General features: G+C 56.8%; 1 protein-coding gene across 5 annotated transcripts in view; it reads right to left on the reverse strand.

Moving 5' to 3' along the window:
• The window catches only part of CBFA2T3 (CBFA2/RUNX1 partner transcriptional co-repressor 3), a 96,620-nt gene that overhangs the window by 22,020 nt on the left and 54,183 nt on the right, over positions 1-20,417 (reverse strand). For 4 of the 5 annotated variants that reach the window (XM_075008258.1, XM_075008261.1, XM_075008259.1 and 1 more), the window contains exons 2-3: positions 7,450-7,596; positions 1,675-1,752 (exon numbers count right to left, since the gene is read on the reverse strand). In XM_075008258.1, coding sequence (XP_074864359.1) covers positions 1,675-1,752; positions 7,450-7,596 — 225 coding nt within the window. The remainder of the gene's footprint in view (positions 1-1,674; positions 1,753-7,449; positions 7,597-20,417) is intronic. The other variant, XM_075008260.1, reaches the window with a different exon arrangement.

Raw genomic sequence — 20,417 nt, forward strand, 5'->3', positions numbered from 1 at the left:
CATGCAAAGGGCTGCTCATGCAGGGCCAAGCCCCAGGGACTGTCTCTGAGCAGCACATGGACTCCATGCGCCTTGGAAAATCCAGCCCTAACTAACCTCAGCTGTGCACGCAGCAATCACAGAACGCAAGGCAGGGCTCTCTCCAAACCAGTCCCGGAAATCAGCTTTCTACCCCGTGACAGCTGTGCCATGTCGGCCAGAGATCAAGCCCTCAGGAGAGATGTCTTAGCGCCAAGCGCTGCAGGAGAGCTGGTGAACAACTGCGCTCTCCACTGCTCTGAAACCCGAGGGGGAGGTCACGCTGCCAGGTCCTGTCCAGCCCATCCCGCTGCCGAGCGCTGGGTTCTTGTGCCCCTGCCCACTGCAGCTTGAAACCGCCGAACCAGCATGAACCACAGGTAATCACGCAGCAGAGGAGCCTCTCCCTGTGCAGCCTAGTCAGTTACATGCTTTCTGCCAGCCTTCCCCTGTCTGCCTGGTCCCCACGGCTCCCCAGAGCAGGAGGTGCAGCAAACTGGAGCGCCCCCCGAAAACCACAGAGTCCCTTGGAAGAGCAGAGGGAACCTGCTCACAGGCTACATAACACAGAGCACCCCCACCCCCGTGCATCCCGCCGGCTGGACTGTAACACAGGCAAATCACTCCATGGAATGGGGGCTCCGAGGCCCCCAAATGTAGCTATACCAGGAAGACAACCCCCAAAGGACCCTGCAATTAGCTCTGAGAAAACCCAGCTGCTGAATAGAACCGGGGCTCCCCTGAATCCCCGCTTCCTGCATCCACTACTAACCTGCCCGCTGTGGTTATGCCTTCCTGGAAACCAGCAGCCCTGACTCTGGTGTTTTCTCAGCCTCCCTCTCACTCTACTACGGGCAATATCAGCCGCTCGCTAAAGAGAGCCGAAAATAGCTGCCTGGCCAGAAGCGCTGTTATTCCAGTGACAGGTGCGTTACTAAGTTAAACTCCCCGCATGGCCCCGATGGAAGGGTTGTGGAGCAGCCTACTCCCTAACCGGGGAGCAAGCAGGCTGGGAAAAGTCCCTTTCGTACCGAGAAGGTAACAAACGAACAGAAGCAGCCTCCTGGAGAGCAGCCTCACTGCACGCCCTTGTGCATGGTGAGTTCATGCTCCCTGCTCCCCCGGGCTGTGGCTGATGGAGCGTTGGATGCAGACACCTGTGACTCCCAAATCAGAGGGCTGGTCCTGGCACAGGTCTCACAGAATAGGGGGGTTGCCAGCTCCCCACACCAGGACAGTGATGTGCCCCCCAGAGTCGATGTTTCAGCACAGGCGCCAGATGGTGGTGCACCAGTTGGGGGCTCCTTTCCTGTGGCTGTGCCCCAGCCCCCCAAACCACGGGCCTGAGTGCAGAGTACATACAGTAACTCGGGAGCTCTCCTGGCCCTGCGCTTTGGGGAGGGGGCAGCAGCCAGGTACCAGCCCTGCCCCAGCTTCACTCCCCATGCCCCCGCCTGTCTCCTCCCTCCCACGGGGCAGCACACCCCAACCAGCTACTGCCCGCCACTTGGCAGAACTGCCCCCAGGCACCAAGCCGGGGCAGGCGGTTCCTGGCAGGCAGAGCAGCAGCTTGGACCAAAGGGTGGCTCCCTGGGGCAGGGTGAGCAGAGATGTGATCTGGGTCTCTCACTAGAGTGTATGTTTCATTTTACTTACAAAGACAGACCATCGACCATTTCAAGCAACCATGAAAACGGCCGCGGGGCAGAAACGTCGGAAGCCCAGCTTCTTGATCTGCAAGCAAAATAAAACACACGCTAGCATGAAAGACCAGAGGGGGCAGCTTTCCACAGTGCTGGGGAAGGGGGCTGGGCTGCTTCGGCCCCCACTGACTTGAGTGCAGAGCATGAGCCACCTGGTGAAAATCCAGAGGTGAGAGATTTAATGAACTCCGCCTTGGACTGGACTGTGGGTTCCTTCCATGAAAAGGCCAGGCCAGGCCAGGCCAGGCTCCCTGAACGGCCTTGTTCACCTGGGGGTTGTGAGCACTGTGCAGGGATTCGTAAAGGAAACCTCGCCACTCCCATGCAAGGCTGGTATCACAACCCTGCCTCAGGGAAACTGAGGCACAGAATGTGGGGTAGCTACTGACCCATGTCATACAGCGAGTCAGTGGCAGGGAACAGAACGCTGCACTATATCAGTGTGGGAACAGAACCCTGCATTTTATCAGCGTGGGAAGAGAACCCTGCACTGTACCAGTGTGTAAACAGAACCCGGCACTGTACCAGCATGGGAACAGAGCCCTGCACCGTAACTGTGGGGACAGAACCCTGCATCAGCCATTAGGCAGAGTTCTCTGGAGCAGCCAAAGCAAATCAAAGCAATTTGGGGGACAAATCTCTGAATCCAAAATGGCCCTCTACTGTCCGACACGACCAGGATGCCCCCATGACTCGGACACACTTATCAACACCCCCTAACTTCTGCCCTGCCCACATCATCCTCCATCAAGGCTGACGAGTGGTGACCATGCAGTTGGCTGGTTACTAAAGCCCCTGATTTGCAGGGTAAGTCTCTGAATTAGGCTGTTGCTAATACTCACTAGGACGAAGCGCCTAAGAGGCAACCTCAAATCCTTCTCCCTCTTGCAGCCTTTCTGCATGTGCAAGACAGACAGAGTGTGGTCCTGGCCAGCAGCAAGGCTAGGAAAAGCCCAGTGTGCTGGAGGAGGGGGACACCCCGCTTCACGCGGATGCACACATACAAACCAAGAACCAATTCAGAGGCAGCACATCGGTTGCAGAGCTCAGATTAAAAGCAAAACCCATCAGATCACAGGCGAGCTGAATCCAATTTCTAATTAGAGACCATCTGGTTCCAAGGCCAACGCTCATATTGACTGGGAATGCAGCTCAGAGTTAAAACGCCACCCCCCCACCCATCCACACACGCTGCGGAACACACCTGACAGAGACTGGGCCTTGCCTAGATCACCTGGGGCAGAGCAGATGGAGCAGCTCTGCAATTCAAAGACTAAGCAGTTGTCAGAGGCGCAGGAGGAGAGTTTTGGGGGGGTTTACTCTCAGAATTGATTAGCAAGAAGCTGTTGTGCTTGGTCAGAAGGTAAGGCTGCCTGCCGGGGTGGGGAAGGGAGCCTCTTGCAGATCTAGACCAACTACGTCGCTGCTCCCACGCAGAGGAAACACACACAGAGAATACAGTTATTCGAGGGATCCTTTGCCGAACGGTTGTTTGCAGTGAGAGTGGCCAGCATGGACCGAAAGAAGAGCTCTTTGCAGCTCCAGAGCTTGTCTGTCTTTCCCAGCAGCCGTTGGTCCGCAGTGAGGTATCACCTCCCCTCCCTTGCGCTGCTCAAAGGGGCAACACAAGGGCAGGGAGGTCCCTGCAATCTCCTCCCCTCCACTGCTGGATGGTGCAAGCCCCCATGTAGGTGGTGATGGCTGGGGAGTCTCTGAGGAACCCCAAGTTTTCCAGGACTGAACACTCCCTCCCCTAGTAGAATCCCAGGGGATGTGCCTGCCATCCTCTTGCAAGCACAGCAGGGAGATGCCACATGCTCCTCCCTGGGCGAATAAGGGCGAATTAATTGGGCCAGTAATTTTACATTTCCAAGTGATGGAGGCCCACCCATGTCCCCTTAACCCAGCTGTGTGAGGAGACTGGGGAAAATGGCTCTCCAGGTGGCCTCCAGCCCCCTAGAGCCAAACTGACCCGTTTGCAAAGGGTTTCTCTGTGTCCTGGGACACATCACACTACACCTACTCCATCTTGTCTCTGCAGCAGCACCCCTGGGTGGTGACCAGCTCTGCAGCATGTCCCAGGGCATTGCCAGACCAGCTCTCCCCGTTGGCTCCACAGAGCAGGGCGGGCTGCTGCAAGTGAGTGGGAATCAGGGGAGACCCTTTGCCGCAAAGGGGCAGGACCAGGCTGCCAGGACTAGTCGAGCGGGATGACTGATCCTGTGCAACCCTGAATGGGAGAGGGAGAGGCAGGCAGCCAGGCTGGGGGCAGGGACTCAGCTGTGTACCAGAGCCAGCTCACCTTTGCAGGTTAGCTCAGGAAGAGGAGGCCCCATGAGGCATTCCTGCAGCAATTCCCCAGCTCTTCAGGGGCTGGTTGCACTCTGCTGGGGATGGGACAGAAAGCAGGCCCATGTGCAACTGGATTTTGTACCTTCTCCTTTAACACCCACCGTGATGGGGTTCGGGGTCCCCCAAGCTCCGCACCCTGTCCGCAGGCAGGAGTGACTCTCACTCAGCAGGAGAACAGCGGGTTTATTAGCTGACAGGACACACCGTCGTACAGAGGAGTCAGTACAGCAGGCAGAGACAGCCAGTCCAATCCATGTTGGGGAGAGGAAGCCCTGAGGGGCCCCCGGAGCCAAGGCCTTGCCCACTCCTTGGTCTCGCCCTCTCCCAGCCCAGACTGCTTCTCAACTCCCAGTTCCAATTCAGACTCCTCAGGCTCCACCTCCTCCTTTGTCTCCAGTACAAAGGTGTTACCTGGTCGTCAAGGTTACCCTCAGCAGGAGCCCCCACACCCTCTGTGAGCCACTCACATACACACAGGTATCCCCCACTCCATCACACCCACAGACTCTGGCAGAGGAGAGGTCCAGAGCACTTGAATAGCTATCCAGCTAGAACAATCCCTACCTCCCCTACAACCCTTTGCAGATCTCAAAGCACTTCTCCAAGAGAGTCCATTTCCTTATCCCCATTTTAGAGATGGCCAAACTGAGTCACCAAGGGAGGAAGTGACTTGCCCAAGGTTTCTCAGTAGACTAGTGGCAGAGCAGAGACTAGTCCCCAGGTCTCCTGACTTGCAGCCCAGTGCTCTGTGGACTGTCTCCCACTACACAGCATGGTGCAGTGCCAGTCAGATCTCAAGGAACCCCTGCTTCTGTGGTGTTACACTGTGCCACATCAGGGTCCCAACACACCATCACTGTCGGCTGGGAGATGCAGACAGACCCGGGTGCTACGTTGATGGGCGCCCTTGCTAGCCAGAAGATGTGCACAGGGAGGGGTAGATAGGGCTCTAGATGCACAGGGTTAAATCCATCCCAAGCCCCTCTTCCCAGGCTGGCCACAGTGCTCCTTGCAAGCAGGAATTCAGCTCAGGTCCTCCCTGCTGCTCAGATGGTGGTAGAAGTGGGAGAACACCACGGACCTCAGGGCAGAGTCTGCCCCTCACTGAGGGGCGTGAGCAGAGTCCCACTGAAGCCAAAGGTAGCTGCAACTGGTCAGCGCATCTAAGGGAAGCCATATGCAACGTTTTCAGCAGCAATGGTCACATGCTGGACTCTGGAACAGATGCCGATGGCACCCGTCAATGGCAGGACAGCTGTTACTGTTCCATCCTTCCCCATGGGAATAGCTCCCCTCCATCCACCTGTGACAGAGTGGAGATTGTAGGGATTAGGGTTCCCTGGTTGGGCTGCGTGTGTTTCCTACTGTCCTCTAGTAACACTAGGTGGGTGCCTCAGTTTCCCCAGGAACGACACCAGTGCACAGTTGGAGGTGGGAATTTCAGTGTGATGACTTCTGGCATATACACAATGGACCTCCATGGCCTTTGTAACCCAGGCAACCACGTGACTCCTTTTTTCCCCGGGACACAGGACAGAGGCGGAGGAGGGGCCTGGCGGGTTGGAATTGGAACTGGGCTGGTGAGTGGGGCTGGAGAGGGAGGAAGGAGGACCAGGGCCCGGCTCGGGGACCCCTCTGGGCCCTTCTCCCCCGGCTGGATTGTCCTGACGGCTTCTGGTTCCTGTGCTGATAAGTCTGTTCTACGCTGTGTCCCTGTCGCCCGTCACCTCCTGTTCTCCCTGCTGGATGAGAATCTCATCTGACTACATATGGGTGCAGGGCTTGGGGACCCCCACACTCCATGACACCACCCCAGTCACACCCGTCAGTGGCGATGCACTCTATGGGCAGGATTTTGCCAGGTCACCCGCCTGCCATGCTGGCCAGACCTCTAGCTTTCCATCCTGTCTCCTGGGAGAAGCGTGTCCCAGACCTACAGAAAGGACAGCTTAGCCATGTAACAGGGAACACAGGCTTGCGAGGGAGGGCCCCCGTGGCGCATGCTCCTGGCACTCCCAGCGTGTGCCAAGCGGCAGCTCCATGTGTCTGAAAAGAGGAGAAGGAGGCTGCAACGTCTTGGGAGAAGGGAGGTGGTTGAGAGCCAAGCAATCCTATCAAGGCACCAGCTGCTTTGTGCCAGGTAATAGCAGAGGAGTGACATGGACTCCAGCACTGTAGAAATGCACCTGGTGTGGGTCCCTGTGTCCCATCTGAGAAAGCAGAGAACACGTCGGCGCCCACTGCCTGCAACTGGCAGCCAGCCAGAAGGTCATCCCAGATCCCGCCCCAATGACTTGGCCAAAGAGGCACATAGGGTTAAATCATCAGCAGCCGCTCTATACAGCCCAGATTCTGGCACTGCTGAGTCCAGCCCAGGGCTGCAGTGACTTGGCACCAGATGGAAGTTCCCTTTCCTTTGTTCCTTTCTAGCCTGGGGGTGGCTCCCCCTGCCCCAATTCTTCCTGGAGCTGCTCGACCATTTTATATAGCACCACAGAATCACAGAATCCTAGAACTGGAAGGGACCTCGAGAGGTCATCAACTCCAGCCCCTGCCCTCACAGCAGGACCAAACACCATCAGATCATCCCTGACAGATGTTTCTCTAACCTGCTCCTAAATATCTCTAATGATGGAGATTCCCCAACCTCCCTAGGCAATTTATTCCAGTGCTTAATCACCCTGACCATTAGGATTTTTTTCCTACTGTCCAACCTAAATCTCCCTTGCTGCATTTTAAGCCCATTGCTCCTTGTCCTGTCCCCAGAGGCTAAAGAGAACAATTTTTCTCCCCCCTCTTTGTAGCAACCTTTTAGATACCCGGAAGCTCTTATCTCTCCTCTCAGTCTTCTCTTTTCCAACGTCAGCAAACCTAATTCTTTCGATTGTCCCTCACAGCTCATGTTTTCTAGACCTTTAATCATTTATATCGCTCTTCTCTGGACCTTCCCCGATTTCTCCACATCTTTGCTCAAATGTGGTACCCAGAACTGGACATCATAATCCAGCTGAAGCTTAATCAGTGCAAAGCAGAGTGGAAGAATGACTCGTCGTGCCTTGCTTATGACACCCCGTTAATGCAGCCCAGAATGAGGTCTGCATAACAAACTCATTATGCTCCCTTTCCTATGCACAGGAAGCACTTTGAGCAGGAAGGTGCCGGGAAGGGTAGATGCTTTGTGTCCATATAAAAAAGGATCACAAACACCCGTCTCAGCATGACGGCGGCTACTTTCTCCAGCGCAGCCAGTGCTGGAGGCCTTCCAGCTTTGTGAGCCCAGCAGTGGGCTGTGTCCAATATGGGATGCGGCCCCAAGTCTGCCCCGCCTCACATCAGCCCTGTCCTGTGGAGCCCTTGCCTGGGCCTGGCTACTCACTGGTGTTGGGCGTGAAGGGGGGGTGCCGCGTGGCACCCTGTGTGACAGCTGGCGGCGGAGGCGGCATGCTGGGAGGTGTTGATCTGGACTGAGTCTTCACGTCGGCCGGGGAGTCAGGCATCGTGGCTGCCTTCTTCTCTGCACCACCTGCAAGAGAGACAAGTGAATGTAGCAGACTGTGGGTGCAGGGCTGCAGGGCTGGGGAGGCAGCACTCAGCCAGCTGCACCTTCCCTCTGGAGTCAGGGGCACGAAGAGGGGCGTGTGAGGATTTTGTTCCCCTGGTTCAGTTACATGTGTTTCCTACTCTCCTGCAGCAACCTGAGGTGGGTGCCTCAGTTTCCCCAGGCACAGCGCTGGTGCACAGGGGTGAGGGGAGTTTCCGTGTGATGACCTCTCACACGTAGGCAATGGGCCTCCGGGCTCTTGGTAACCCAGGCAACCAGGTGACCCCTTTCTTCCCTGGGACACAGGACAGAGGCAGAGCAGGGGCCTGGTGGGCTGGAATTGGACCTGGGCTGGTGAGTGGGGCAGTCTGGGCTGGCTGGAGAGGGAGGAAGGGGACCAGGACCCGGTTCAGGGACCCCTCTGGGCCCCTCTCCCCCAGCTGGATTGTACTGACGGCTTCCGGTTCCTGTGCTGACAAGTCTGTTCTACGCTGTGTCCCTGTCGCCCGTCACCTCCTGTTCTCCCGCTGAGCGAGAGCCGCCTCTGCCTGCGGCTGGGGTGCAGGGCCTGGGGACCCCACTCTGCGTGACAGGGTATCTTGCCCTTGTTTGCCGTGGCCTTTGCGTGAAGCCCTCATGGGAAGCGGCACTACAGACAACCAAAACACCCCGTTTCTCCTCTCTCCTAGCCCGGTGCCGTCCCCTTTATCTCAGGCAGTTGCTGGTGTGAATCAGGAGTGAGGGGAGGGCACAGCCCCACGCCCTGCCCTGCACACAACAGTCATGGCTGTGCCACTTGAAAGGCACCGGCTCGGAGTGAGATGGGGCCCCCTCAAGTGCCTATTTGAGGTCTCCGCCCTCACCCGAGAACCCAGCACTAACCCATTGCCTGGGGGAACCTCCACGTTTCCAAAAGCCCAACTGGGGACACATGACAGCCCGTTTGTCCCAAACCCTGGGAACCCCACACTCCTGCGCTACGGACTATGGCTGGGGAGACAAGTGCTAAGCATCCCACCACCCCGAACGTTGGCCTTGTGGGCCTGGGAGGGGAACACGTTTGCTCCCAAGGGAACCTGGGGGCAGCCTCCTCCCTGGCCCCTTCCTGAGCTGCTCAAGGCTCAGATCACCTGAGGGGACAAGTGTCTCAGAGGAGTCCCTTCCCGTTCGGTGCGGCAGGGACCAACGGGTGCAGGGCAGGAGAAGTCTGCAGGCGTCAGGCCTGACGGGTGCAGTGTCACCCGCTGGCAGGGAACGCGCTCGGGCAGCGAGGTGCACGCCCAAAGTCTGGGTCCAACAGAGAGCCCTGAAGGGCTGTGTCGGAGCTCTACCCTGGCTAAAGGGGGCTCAGCTTTCTTGTGGCTGATCCCGGGGCCAGCAGGGGTGGCTGAGGGAAGCGTCACCGCCCTTCTCTTGGACGTTGGCCTGCTACACCCAGGGCTGTGAGTTCAGTCCTTGAGGGGGCCATTTAGGGATTGGGGCAAAGAGAAAAGGAAAGGGATGGTGCTTGGTCCTGCCAAGAGGGCAGGGGACTGAACTCGATGAGCCCCCAGGGTCCTGTCCAGCTCTGTGAGACATGTGTCTCTCTCTGCCCACCGAGCGATGAAGGGAGAGAGCTCAAAGGTGGGCGGTGCCCAGGCTGCTACAGAATGCGGGCGGAGAGGTGGTTCACCAAAGCCGGTGCGCTAGGTGGGGCACCCCCTGCGTTCACCAAGGGGGGGTGCACAGCCGCACGGCGCTTTCAGGGGCAGGCTCCCAGGATGGCTCTCCCTGGGGGATGAGGGCGTTCTCTGGGAAGTGGGGGACTCCCCTCCCCCAGCTCAAACGCCTCCTCCCCTGAAGGAGGAGAAGGGATTTGCCGCTCAGTGTTCTAACCATTGGGAAGTTCTACCGCGGGGCTCCCGCCATCTCTCCTGTTGTGCTGGGGAAAGATAACGAAAGCCCCCTTGGCGCAGGGAGACTGGCTCTGGGTCTCCCCTTTCCCGGGGGACGGCTCTAAGCAGCAAGCGACACAGTCACACTCTGGGTCCTAGAGAGTCACTTGCAGGAGAGCGCAGGCAAGCGACCGGCCCGGCACGGCTGCCTCGTGGTTGGCACACTTACCCGGGATGTGAGCCACAGCGTGACAGCGTCGGGGCGGGACTGAGCCTGCTTTGGACTATCCCATGCCCTGTTCCGGGCACTCACTCCCTGTTCCAATCCCTTCTCCCCCATAGGCAGAAGGAGATTTGAACCAGCTGTTCTCCCACCTCCTGGCTGAGTTCCCTAATAAACATGGGGCTAGAAGCTCCAGGGGGCCTTGTGCGAGCTCTCCTGTGAAGCCCACGCTGGCAGGCAACCTCTGAGCGCACGTCCGGATCGGGACCCTTGGGCGGGTTAGGCAGCAAAGCGTCTCTCTTCCCCAGCTCTGCGAACAGCTCGTGGCGCAGGCAGGAGACGGGTGCCCGGACGGGCTGAGAGGCTGCACCATATGCACAGAGCTACCGTGGTTTCAGCAGGAGTTTCATGCGCTGTGATGATCCCCAAACTGGGCCTTGGTGCCTGACTCCGGGCGAGCATTCGGCCCGAGGGGACATGCCCCATTCACCCAGGGGCTGGCAGAACTCAACCCAGAGCTCCCAGGTCTCGTGACTGTGGCTTAACGGCCAGGCTATCCTGTCCCACCCAGCCAGCCCGAGGGCTGTCATCTTTCCCAACCAGGCGCCATCCCTGCAACTGGCATCCAGTCCGCCTGGTCGGGAAAGCTGGCAGCCCTAGCCAGCCCTCCCCCCAGCAGCATACTGTGCAGGCCTCTTCCCGATTCGTCCAGCTGCACCACACGGTATCATATCTCCATTGACCCGCCATGGGAACACCCTGCCAAGCAGGCATCTCCCCGCATGTGTACCGGTGCACGAGTCCGCACACCCACGTGGGAGTGGGAAATAGGGGCTTGGGGCTTCTGCAGCATCCACAGGTTTTGGACATCCTGGCCACATGGCCCTGCTGCCCAAATTTCTGGCCACTGGCCCCTGTCACCCCGTGTCCTGGCTGCTGGCCCCACTGTACTCTGGGGGCTCTGCTTCCTGCCTGGGTCCTGCTCAGCAGCTGGCACCACACAGCCAGGGGCTTGGGTGCTGGTCCTGCTGTTCCCCAGGGGCTCCCCTTCTGGCCCTGAGTCCTGCTCGGCTGCCAACCCTGCACAAGGGGTCTTGGTGGCTGGGCCTGGGTCCTGCTTGACTGCTAGCCCCACCACCAGGTCCTGTGTGCAGGGTCCTGCCAGCCACCAGGCCCAGAGTCCTGTCTGCCGACGACAGCTCTAAGAGGCGGCGAGGGGTGTGGACGGAGGTAAGGGGGCTGCAGCTCAGCACCCCCGCGCCACTGCACACCCATGTGCATAACACTGCACCTGCAAAGACACAACTGCACGCTCCTGCTAGCACACACAGCGTGCTCTGTACACACACACGCTCCGACACACCGAGGCAGACCTAGAGACGTGTCACACATGCACAAAGCATGCTGTCATCCTGGCGCTCTGCCCTGAGAACCAGCCCAGCCCCGTCACACACCGTACCAGCAATCTCCCGGCTGGTTACCTGCCAGCTCCAAAGGAATTAGAATTCTCCCTGGGTCGCCGGCTGAAATGCAGCACCATTTCCCATGAATGATGTGCGGCATTCCAGGAATCACACTGTCAGGCCACGATTATTCACGGCAAGTAAATTGGGCTGGAGGTGCTGGGCTGCAGGCCACGGCACACAAACACACAGCAACCAGGACAGCTCCACCAGCGCCGAGGGAGCATCATTTCATTCATCATCGGCCCCAGTCACTCAAAAATCACCAGGCAGCCCCGAAAACATCAGGAGATTTAAAGAATACATAATAAATGTGACGTTCCCCTTCTTCACCTTGTGTGCTCTGGCCTTCAGGGGTCACTGGGTACATGCTTTCTGCCTTTTCGCCAAAAATCAAGAGAGGGGAAATTTGCCTTCTCTTTTTTTTTTTTTTTTTACTGATAGGCAAAATTGTGACATCTCCCAAGAGGAGCCTCGCTGGGGCTGGTAGGAAAAGGGCCCAGCACACAACAGCCACAATGACACGTTCAGAACCAGCAATGGTGCCCGAAGCCTGACCCCGTCACCGAGCAGATACACCCTTCGCCGGACCACTCGGAACAAACCGCCACGTCCTTCCACCTCTCACTTGTCCTACGAAGCCGTCAGGACAGAGCCGGGTGCAAGTTTGCGGGCACAATGGGTTTCCAGCCCCGGAACACGACGCGGTCTGGGAATCGGAACTTTCCATAGGAACTGGGTTGAGTTCGACAAAATTTCGTCATGGAACCCGCCAGAGGGTTTCCCCCGTACGCCTCCAATGGGGTGTGGTGTGGCGCAGCAGTGAGGTTTTCACCAGAACGCAGCGTCTCGGGGCCTGGTTTCAAAAGGACTGTGCAGTTTGCAGGCGTTTACGTCAGATTGGAAGGGACAGTGGACAATTTTAAAGAAGCTGGAAGCTGATCCGCCTGCAGCGAAATGTCCCTGTTTTAAGGGTCTAATACAGAGAAGGTCTGGGCGGGGGTTGGGAGTATCTGACAAATTCCAGCCACCAGCGCACCCCGCTCCCCGCAGACACACACCAGCTGCCTCACTAGCTGTGTCTGAAGGTCAGAGACCACCTGTAGCTAGGAAGTGCTTACAAAATTCCTCACCCCCCTAGGCACTGTTACCACGGTGGGTGTTCACACCCAGCGTTCCCTGTAAGCTGAGCACTTGGGCTCCGGAGAGATTCAGGGGCTGACCAGCTGATGAGCAGAGCGCCCGCAGCCAGCAGCCTGTATTTCTACTGGTGGTGCACCTCCACACATGCCTCAGTGCACATAACAAAATTTGTTCCACGGGTGGGTGGAAAAATTAGAGGGAACATTGAACACACACACCCTTGTAGCCTGGAAAGGGTTAATGAAGGAGCCAATAAACCTGACAGGCAACACCTGAGGGAGACCGGGGTGGGAGGGAGCCCAGCTGATGGGATGGTATAAAGCCATGAAGATGGCTTAGCGGGGAAAGAAGCAGAAATCCTGGGGGAGAGTAAAGGGAGGCATGTACCAGGCATGTGGTGGCTAAGGGGGCCTAGCAAACAGAGCAGGGTAAAAGTGCAGTGAGGTTTGGGATGGAGCTGAGCTTGGCTGCTGATTGCAGGACCCTGAGCTGGGCCGGGAGCAGAGGGTGCTGAGGTTCCTGGCCAGCCCTGGGGGTTGTGGTGCAGGCAGGGCAGGCTGCCTGGGACAGATCGCCCAGGGAGACTGACACCCAGAAGGGAGAAAACCTGCAGTGACCGCTCAGGAAGGAAGCCTGACAAGGGAAGGTGCTGCAAACCCTGGGGTGGGAGCCAGAAGGGTGCACCAGCACCAGAGCAGACACCACTGCTCCCCAGATGCAGCCCCACAGAGGGGAACCCCTACTAATCTCAGTGAAGGGCAGTGGGGCTGGGACAAACCTGCTCCGCTCTGCGTTTCTCCACCTGGAGCTACCTGCCTTCGCATCCCCGCAGGGCTGGCGAGATAGCACTGGGGTTCCCCTGGGCCTCAGCCAAGGCACAGTTCAGGGGAGGCATCGGAGTGGCACAGGGATGGGGCAGGGAAGAGACAAAGCCAGTAAACAGGACAGTGCTCAACAAGCCAAAGTGACAGCATCTGCTCAGCTGCCACCGAGCTTGTCTCTCTCTCTCCCTCTGCTGTGTGAGGGGATGCGCTAGGTTTGACGGCCCTGCACAAGTGTGGCGGCAGCTGCATGGATCCGTCAAAGTGCCGTGTGTCTGGGGGGGCTCCACTGGAGCCCTGCTGAGAACCAAAGAAGGAAAGCCTCCCCCTGGCTGGGCGCTGCCAAGTGTCTCCCAGAGGTGTCACTGCCTTATAGGATCAGGAGAATGCAGGGGCTTATTTGCATCCAGGCACCAGCGATAAACTCTAATCTAATGTGCATTCTTAATCCACTGCAACTGTTGTCAAATTAATTGACCCCTGTGTGAGTACTGTGCTGAGGCTAAATAAAGCTGGGGTCGTACCCAGCACGCGACGTCATTGGGGTTTGCACAGGGGCTGGAGCTGGGCTCGGACATGAACAGACCAGGGTTTGTGACAAAAACTTCCTGGGTTCTGTGGGAAACTGAGACCAGCCCCCTGAAACGTAGAACACCAGAATGGAAAGGGACCTTGAGACTCCATTGAGTCCAGCTCCCTGCCCTCACAGCAGGACCAAGTACTGTCTAGACCATCCCTGGGATATGTCTGTCTAACCTGCTCCTAAATATCTCCAGTGACGGCGACTCCACAACCTCCCTGGGCAATTTATTCCAGTGTTTGACCACCCTGGCAGTTAAGAAGTTTTTCCTAATGTCGAATCTAAACCTCCCTTGGTGCAGTTTAAGCCCATTGCTCCTTGTCCTGTCCTCAGAGGCCAAGGAGAGTAATTTTTCTCCCTCCTCGTTGCAACACCCTTTTAGGTACCTAAAAGCTGCTCTCATGTCCCGTCTCCGCCTTCTCTTTTCTCCACTAAACAAACTCAATTCTTTTAATCTTCTCTCACAGGTGATACTTTCTAGGTCTTTAATCATTTTCATTGCTCTTCTCTGGCCCCTCTCCAATTTCTCCACAGTGATTTACCTGGCAGCTGCAGTCATTACCCAAGTGAATTAGGCACCTGCACAACCAAGGGCTTTTGAATCCCAGCCTGTATCATTGGAGTTGTCGTGATCTTGCACACTCGGTTGTGGGGAACATTGCACCGACAGAGATTCAAAGGCACATGCACAAGCGTGATCTCGTTTACCAACTTTGTGCGCTGGAAGAGACGGGGTTGAGCCTTTTTGTTTGGGAACTCCGACAAGAGCAGAGCGATTCAGGGACTTGGCCCTATACAGACACCAATTTCTTTCTCAGGGAAATTCATTGCTAGTTAAATCGCCAGGGATCTCTCACACAGTCCCAAACTCCCTTGAAAGTTCATGCTCACGGCTGTTTAGCTTTCCTCTTCCCGCACCCTAGTGATAATGCTGCTATTAATTACTTATTAGCAATCAAACTGATTAAGTCCCCCCATCTCTTGCTGCGACTACAAGAGCCCAGCCAGCTCCGAGAGCACGTGAATCGGCTCCCCTCATGCTAACCCACAAGTCCGCTGGAGTAACACTGAAAATGCAAACAGCCGCATACTATTCCAGGAGGTGTAATTAGTTTCCCAGACAGTGGATGCCTTGTCTGTTACAGGCCCCTTGTCTCTCCCTTCATCCTACCCTCCCCCCAACCCCCCAGCCACTTGAAACCTCCCCCCAGAGCTTTTCCTCTCCATGCTCAGGCAGGGTCAGCTTCATGTCTGGTGAAACCTCCCCACAGACAAAGGGCTCCATGTTGTGGAGAGAGTACTGGAAAGGAGCCCATGCCGGAGCCTTCCTTTCGCCGAGCACAGCTCGCAGCTGAGCCCCGGCCAAAAACCACTGGCTTCACTGATTATAAATCAGCTCTGGCAGAGGCCAAGGAGGGGGAGGTGGGACACAGCTGTGTGTGGTGGTGGCACTTTGCAGCCAAGTCCCTAGCAAGGCAGGGAAGGATCACTTTCCCCATGTCACTGAGGGGGAACTGAGGCACACGCCGATTAAATGACTTGACAGGGTCACACGGAAAGTCTGTGGCAGAGCCTGGAATTGATCCAAGTTCCAGCCTAGTGTCTTAAGCACAAGACCAACCTGCCACAACAGTGTAGTATTTATACTTATTTAGTGTGTTACGGTACAGTCTGGGAACTTCAGCCGAGGCCCAGGAGCCACGGCGCCGGGCACTGTATGTTATTAGGAGTATCATGGTACTGCCTGAGTCCTGGCCCAGCGGCTGTACAAACATCAAACATAAACATGGTTCCTGACTTAAGAACTGACTTGTTTACACAGCTAGAGCCCCAATTTCTCTCCCTGGTCCCAGTGCACCGTGATCCTTTGACGTCCCCCAGGGACGCTGCGGGAGCATGGGCGAGCAGGGAGGTTGCTCTCCCAGTGTCTCCAGGGTGGCTGGCGGAGCTGCCAGTGTTAGTTACACATGGGCTTGCAAAGCTGATTTCAGGTTCAACACCAACGTTCACCCAGAGGGTCCTGCATTCTAATCCTCATTTGCCAAACGACTGACTCCCAGACGGGCACGGAGCCAACAGGATAGACACCCAGGCCTTCGGTCGCTTCCCACAACTAGTCTTTGCTCTCTGGTCACACAACCGCTCTGCTGCTGGCCGGGGGGACCAGCAGTGATGTGGAAAGCGCTCATCCAGGCTTAGCTCGCTGCCAGCTGCCAGAAACGCAGAATTTTCACTCCCTGGGGAAAGCTTCCAGCTCAGCTTCGTTCCATGGCTGGCAACAGGCACATGTGTCCCTCTAGGGCGACAGGTTTCTAACACATTCAAAAAAATCTAACGTGGATCTGACCAGGTTCTGGGTTTTGTTCTTGTCTATTTCCCCTTCTTTCCCTTTTGCCACTGAAAAAGATGGGGAACAGAGTGAACCCATCATTCTCCCCGCACTGCAAAATCCCAAACCCCAAATATTTGGAGTTTGTGTTTTTGTTAAAAGAAATGGAAAAGGCCATTTTTTTCACAAACGCTTCCATTTGAGACAAAAGGCCATTTTAAAAATCAGTTCAAAACACCTTCTTTGAAAAATATGAACCAGGCTTAACTCATGGCCCAGGGCTTCTCTGGGAATCACATCTCCAGCCCTGCCTCTTGGCACACGGCATGCCAGCCATGCCACCTCCAAATACTCACCTGTCTCAGGTGCGTTACAACAGTCTGCTGCGATTTCAAAGCATAGCCTCTAAGCCTGAAGAGGGGAGTGCAGGGCTGCAGCAGGGTAATTAACTATTAGCACTCGCAGCCAGCAAGGAAGAAACAATCAATCAACTTCAGGGACTCTTCCCTTAGGTTGTGATTGCAAACCAAATGGATTGCAAACCAATGCACACTCATGCTGCCTTGTATCCCCTTCAGGAACTAGCTTTCCCGACATTTCTTCCCGGGATTAAAGGCAAGCTCCACTCTCTGCAAACTGCACAGAAGAGGGAAGTGTTAGAAAAAAATCAGCAACTCTTCAGTGCAGGGTTGGAAACGAAATCCGCTGGAGCCAAGACGAGGCGTTGCAATGGCGGCCTGGGAAAAACAAACCCCTGCAAACCTGGGGCTTCTTGTGGAAATTATGACTGTGCGTTAGCCCCAGCACAGCAAAAGGAGTCGGGGTATTACTAGAGCAGGTGTACTCTGCAGGAGCTGGGGGAAAGCTTGCCAGGGTGTTTCACCTCAACCTTTAAAAGTCAATCCCCTTTAATGGTGACATGGCTGCAAAATCAATTACCCCTCGTGGATCAGCCGACGTCCAGCTGCTGCTGTTCAAATGCCCGGACAGAGATGGGAGACGGCGGGTGTGTGTAGACTGAGCATTTGGAGCCAGGAGACAAAAGGGAGCAGAGGTTTTCTTGGCTAGTTTTCGGGTCACTCACCCAAGGAACATGGCCTTTTTCCATTCAGAGCATTACAGCAGGTCTCCGTTCTCCCAGCCTGGGATCCTACTGTCTCCCATGCTAGATCTCATAGAACTGCAAAGTTATTGTTGTGCCAGGCTCTGGGGATGCAACAGGCTGTGTTCCCAGGGTGACAGGAGCCCACTCACATACCTGGAGCAGACGGTTACTGCTCCGCAAGGTGCAGCCGGCAGGTGACTCCTGGTAGCGCTTGGAAGGTGGACTGCCCCCCTGTTGCCACTGGCAACAGTGTGATTGCTAAATGGGGTCCCCCCATTGTCCCGCTGCTCCTCTGGGCGGCCCTCCCTGCTCCCCCCCACTGCAAGCACCAGTATCCCATGGCAAGGCCCATGGAGGTGTCTCAGCCTGTAATGCTCCATCTGTCCTCCTTCCCCTCCACGCGCCATGGGCTGTGCCCCCAGGCCACACATCCCTCTGACAGCTGGCAGCAGTTCTAGGGGATGATCCCTGTGGGTTGCTCACCTGAACCAACGGGGATACTGAGGCAGCCACGGCTGACTGTGCCACAGGTTGGAGGAACCAGGGTACCCGATGGGTTCATGTGATTGCCAGGGAAGGCATCAGCTTCTCTGGCAAATCGGGTAAGATTGCAAGGCAGCCCTGGGTCCCCAGGAGAGCCTGTCGGGGCCTCTCTGCTCCAGGCACGCTGGCGGGTTAGGAACGTCTAAGTGGCAGGACGGTTGGAGGTCACAGGCAGAGAGGATGGGGGAGAAGACACAGGCTGGGCTGGAAAGGCAAACAGCCCCATGGGGCAGCTGGCACCATGGAATTCTTTCCATCCATGAGGACGCTCTGCTGAAGCCACAAGCCCCTGGAGCAGCAGTGCCCTCTGCACGGCGCATGGGCAGTGCAAAACTGAGCCCCACAGGGCCTGGCACGGCCGTTTGGCTTGGAAATTGCCCGAGCTCCCCCACAGAGCCAGCCCCTCGGCCGGCAGGAATGGGCAGAGCGTTGCTGAAGGGCCGTGGCCGCAGATCTGGCCTCTCGTTCCTGAGCAGTGTGAAGAACATGGCTCAAGCCCCTTTGCTCCCAGGCCAGGGACCAGGGGCTCAGCTCCGCAGGACTTCATCTTCCACTCAGGTGCAGAACAAATTTTGCTTTGAGCTGTCATGGGGTGGGGGGAACCTGGGCCCTGCCCCCCCTCCACCACAGGCAGAGGCGGCTCTCGCTCAGCAGGAGAACAGGAGGTGACAGGCAACAGGGACACAGCGTAGAACAGACTTGTCAGCACAGGAACCAGAAGCCGTCAGGACAATCCAGCTGGGGGAGAGGGGCCCAGAGGGGTCCCCGAGCCGGGCCCTGGTCCTCCTTCCTCCCTCTCCAGCCAGCCCAGACTGCCCCACTCACCAGCCCAGTTCCAATTCCAGCCAGCCAGGCCCCTCCTCTGCCGCTGCTACCTTTGCTACCACGCTCTGCACAGTCGGTGTTTCGTTACTGATGGGCTAGCCCGGGGGCCACTGGCACCCGGCCACACAGGGTAAATCAGAGCAGCAATTGCTTCATTTCCAGGTGGGGAAACTGAGGCATGGAGCAGAACTGGGCCCAAGGACACTGTGTGTGTGTCAAGGGGGGCGGAACTGGCACGAGAGTCCTTTGCCCTGTGCCCCGATGCTGCAGTGATGGGCATCCCACAGGTCACCCAGGGCTGGATGACCAATTTGCTCTAGAATCATCCCACCATCCCACCCGCTAGAAGAAGGATTTCTCCCCCAGCCCAGCGAGGGCAGGGAGTCGCAGCCTGGCCCGGAGTGAGCGTCCCCACAGCTCAGTCCTCTGGCCTCAGCAGCAGAAAGCAGCCATCTCTCGGCTCTGCCTCTCTCCTCCCGCCAGGACTCGGGGAGTCCCATCGCTCGGCCACAGTCGCATGGGCTGGGAGCAGAGCTCAGTCAGCGCAGGGAGCAGGGGTGGGAGCGGAGCAGGCGACAGTTTCAGACAGTCCCCTTCTGAGCCCAGCCCTCCCCAGAGACTTGGGGCTGTGGGTCGGGGAGGGTAAGTTAAGGCGGAGATTGGGCTGACGACTGGCCTTCACGAGCAGTGGCAATCAGTAGAGCCAGTGAGATTCTGGGGCAGGAGCAGTGTTCCCTGTAAGCAGAGCACTTGGGCGGTGGTCAAGGAGAGAATCACAGGATCACAGAATCATAGGGCTGGAAGGGACCTCAGGAGGTCATCTGGTCCAGCCCCCTGCCCCAAGCAGGATCAACCCCCACTAAGTCATCCCAGCCAGGACCTTGTCAAGACAGGACTTAAAAACCTTGAGGGATGGAGAATCCACCACCTCTCTAGGCAACACATTCCAGTGCTTCACCACCCGCCTAGTTTTTCCTAACATTCAACCTGCTCCCCTCCTTCTGTAACTTCAGACCATTGCTCCTTGTTCTGCCCTCTGACACCACTGAGAACAGTTTCTCTCCCTCCTCTTTAGAGCTCCCCTTCGGGAAGTTGAAGGCTGCTGTTAAATCATCCCTCAGTCTTCTCTTCTGTAAACTAAACAAGCCCAAATCCCTCAGCCTCTCCTCATAGGCCACATGCTCCAGCCCCTTCATCATTTTCGTTGCTCTGCACTGAACCTGCTCCAGCACATCCACATCCTTTCTATACTGGGGGGCCCAGAACTGGACGCAATATTCCAGATGTGGCCTCACCAGTGCTGAATAGAGGGGAACAACCACCTCTCTAGATCTGTTCAAAATGCTCCTTCTAATGCACCCTGATATGCCATTGGCCTTCTTGGCTGCAAGGACACACCGTTCACTCATATCCAGCCTTTTATCCACTACAGTCCCGAGGCCCCTTTCCTCTTTACTGCTGCTGAGCCAGTCGGTCTCCAGCCTATAACAATGCTTGGGATTCCTCTGTCCCAAGTGCAGGACTCTGCACTTCTCCTTGTTGAACGGCATCAGATTTCTTTTGGCCCAGTCCTCCAATTTATCCATGTCACTCTGGATCTTATCTCTACCCTCCAATGTATCTAGCTCTCCCCCTTGCTTCATGTCATCTGCAAACTTGCCGACAGTGCAATCCAGTCCCTCATCCAGGTCATAATAAAGATGTTGAACAACACTGGCCCCAGCACCGAGCCTTGGGGTGCTCTTCTCGAAACTGGCTGCCATCCAGATATTGAGCCACGGACCACTACCGGTGGTGGAATCAGGTGGAGCAGAGCCCTCAGCCACCTACAGCATATATTTCTACTGGTGGCACACATCTTCACATGCCTCCACACCCATACAATTTATTCCGCACA

Source organism: Carettochelys insculpta, chromosome 14 (genome assembly GCF_033958435.1).
Source record: "Carettochelys insculpta isolate YL-2023 chromosome 14, ASM3395843v1, whole genome shotgun sequence".
In the NCBI taxonomy this organism is placed as follows: domain Eukaryota; kingdom Metazoa; phylum Chordata; order Testudines; family Carettochelyidae; genus Carettochelys; species Carettochelys insculpta.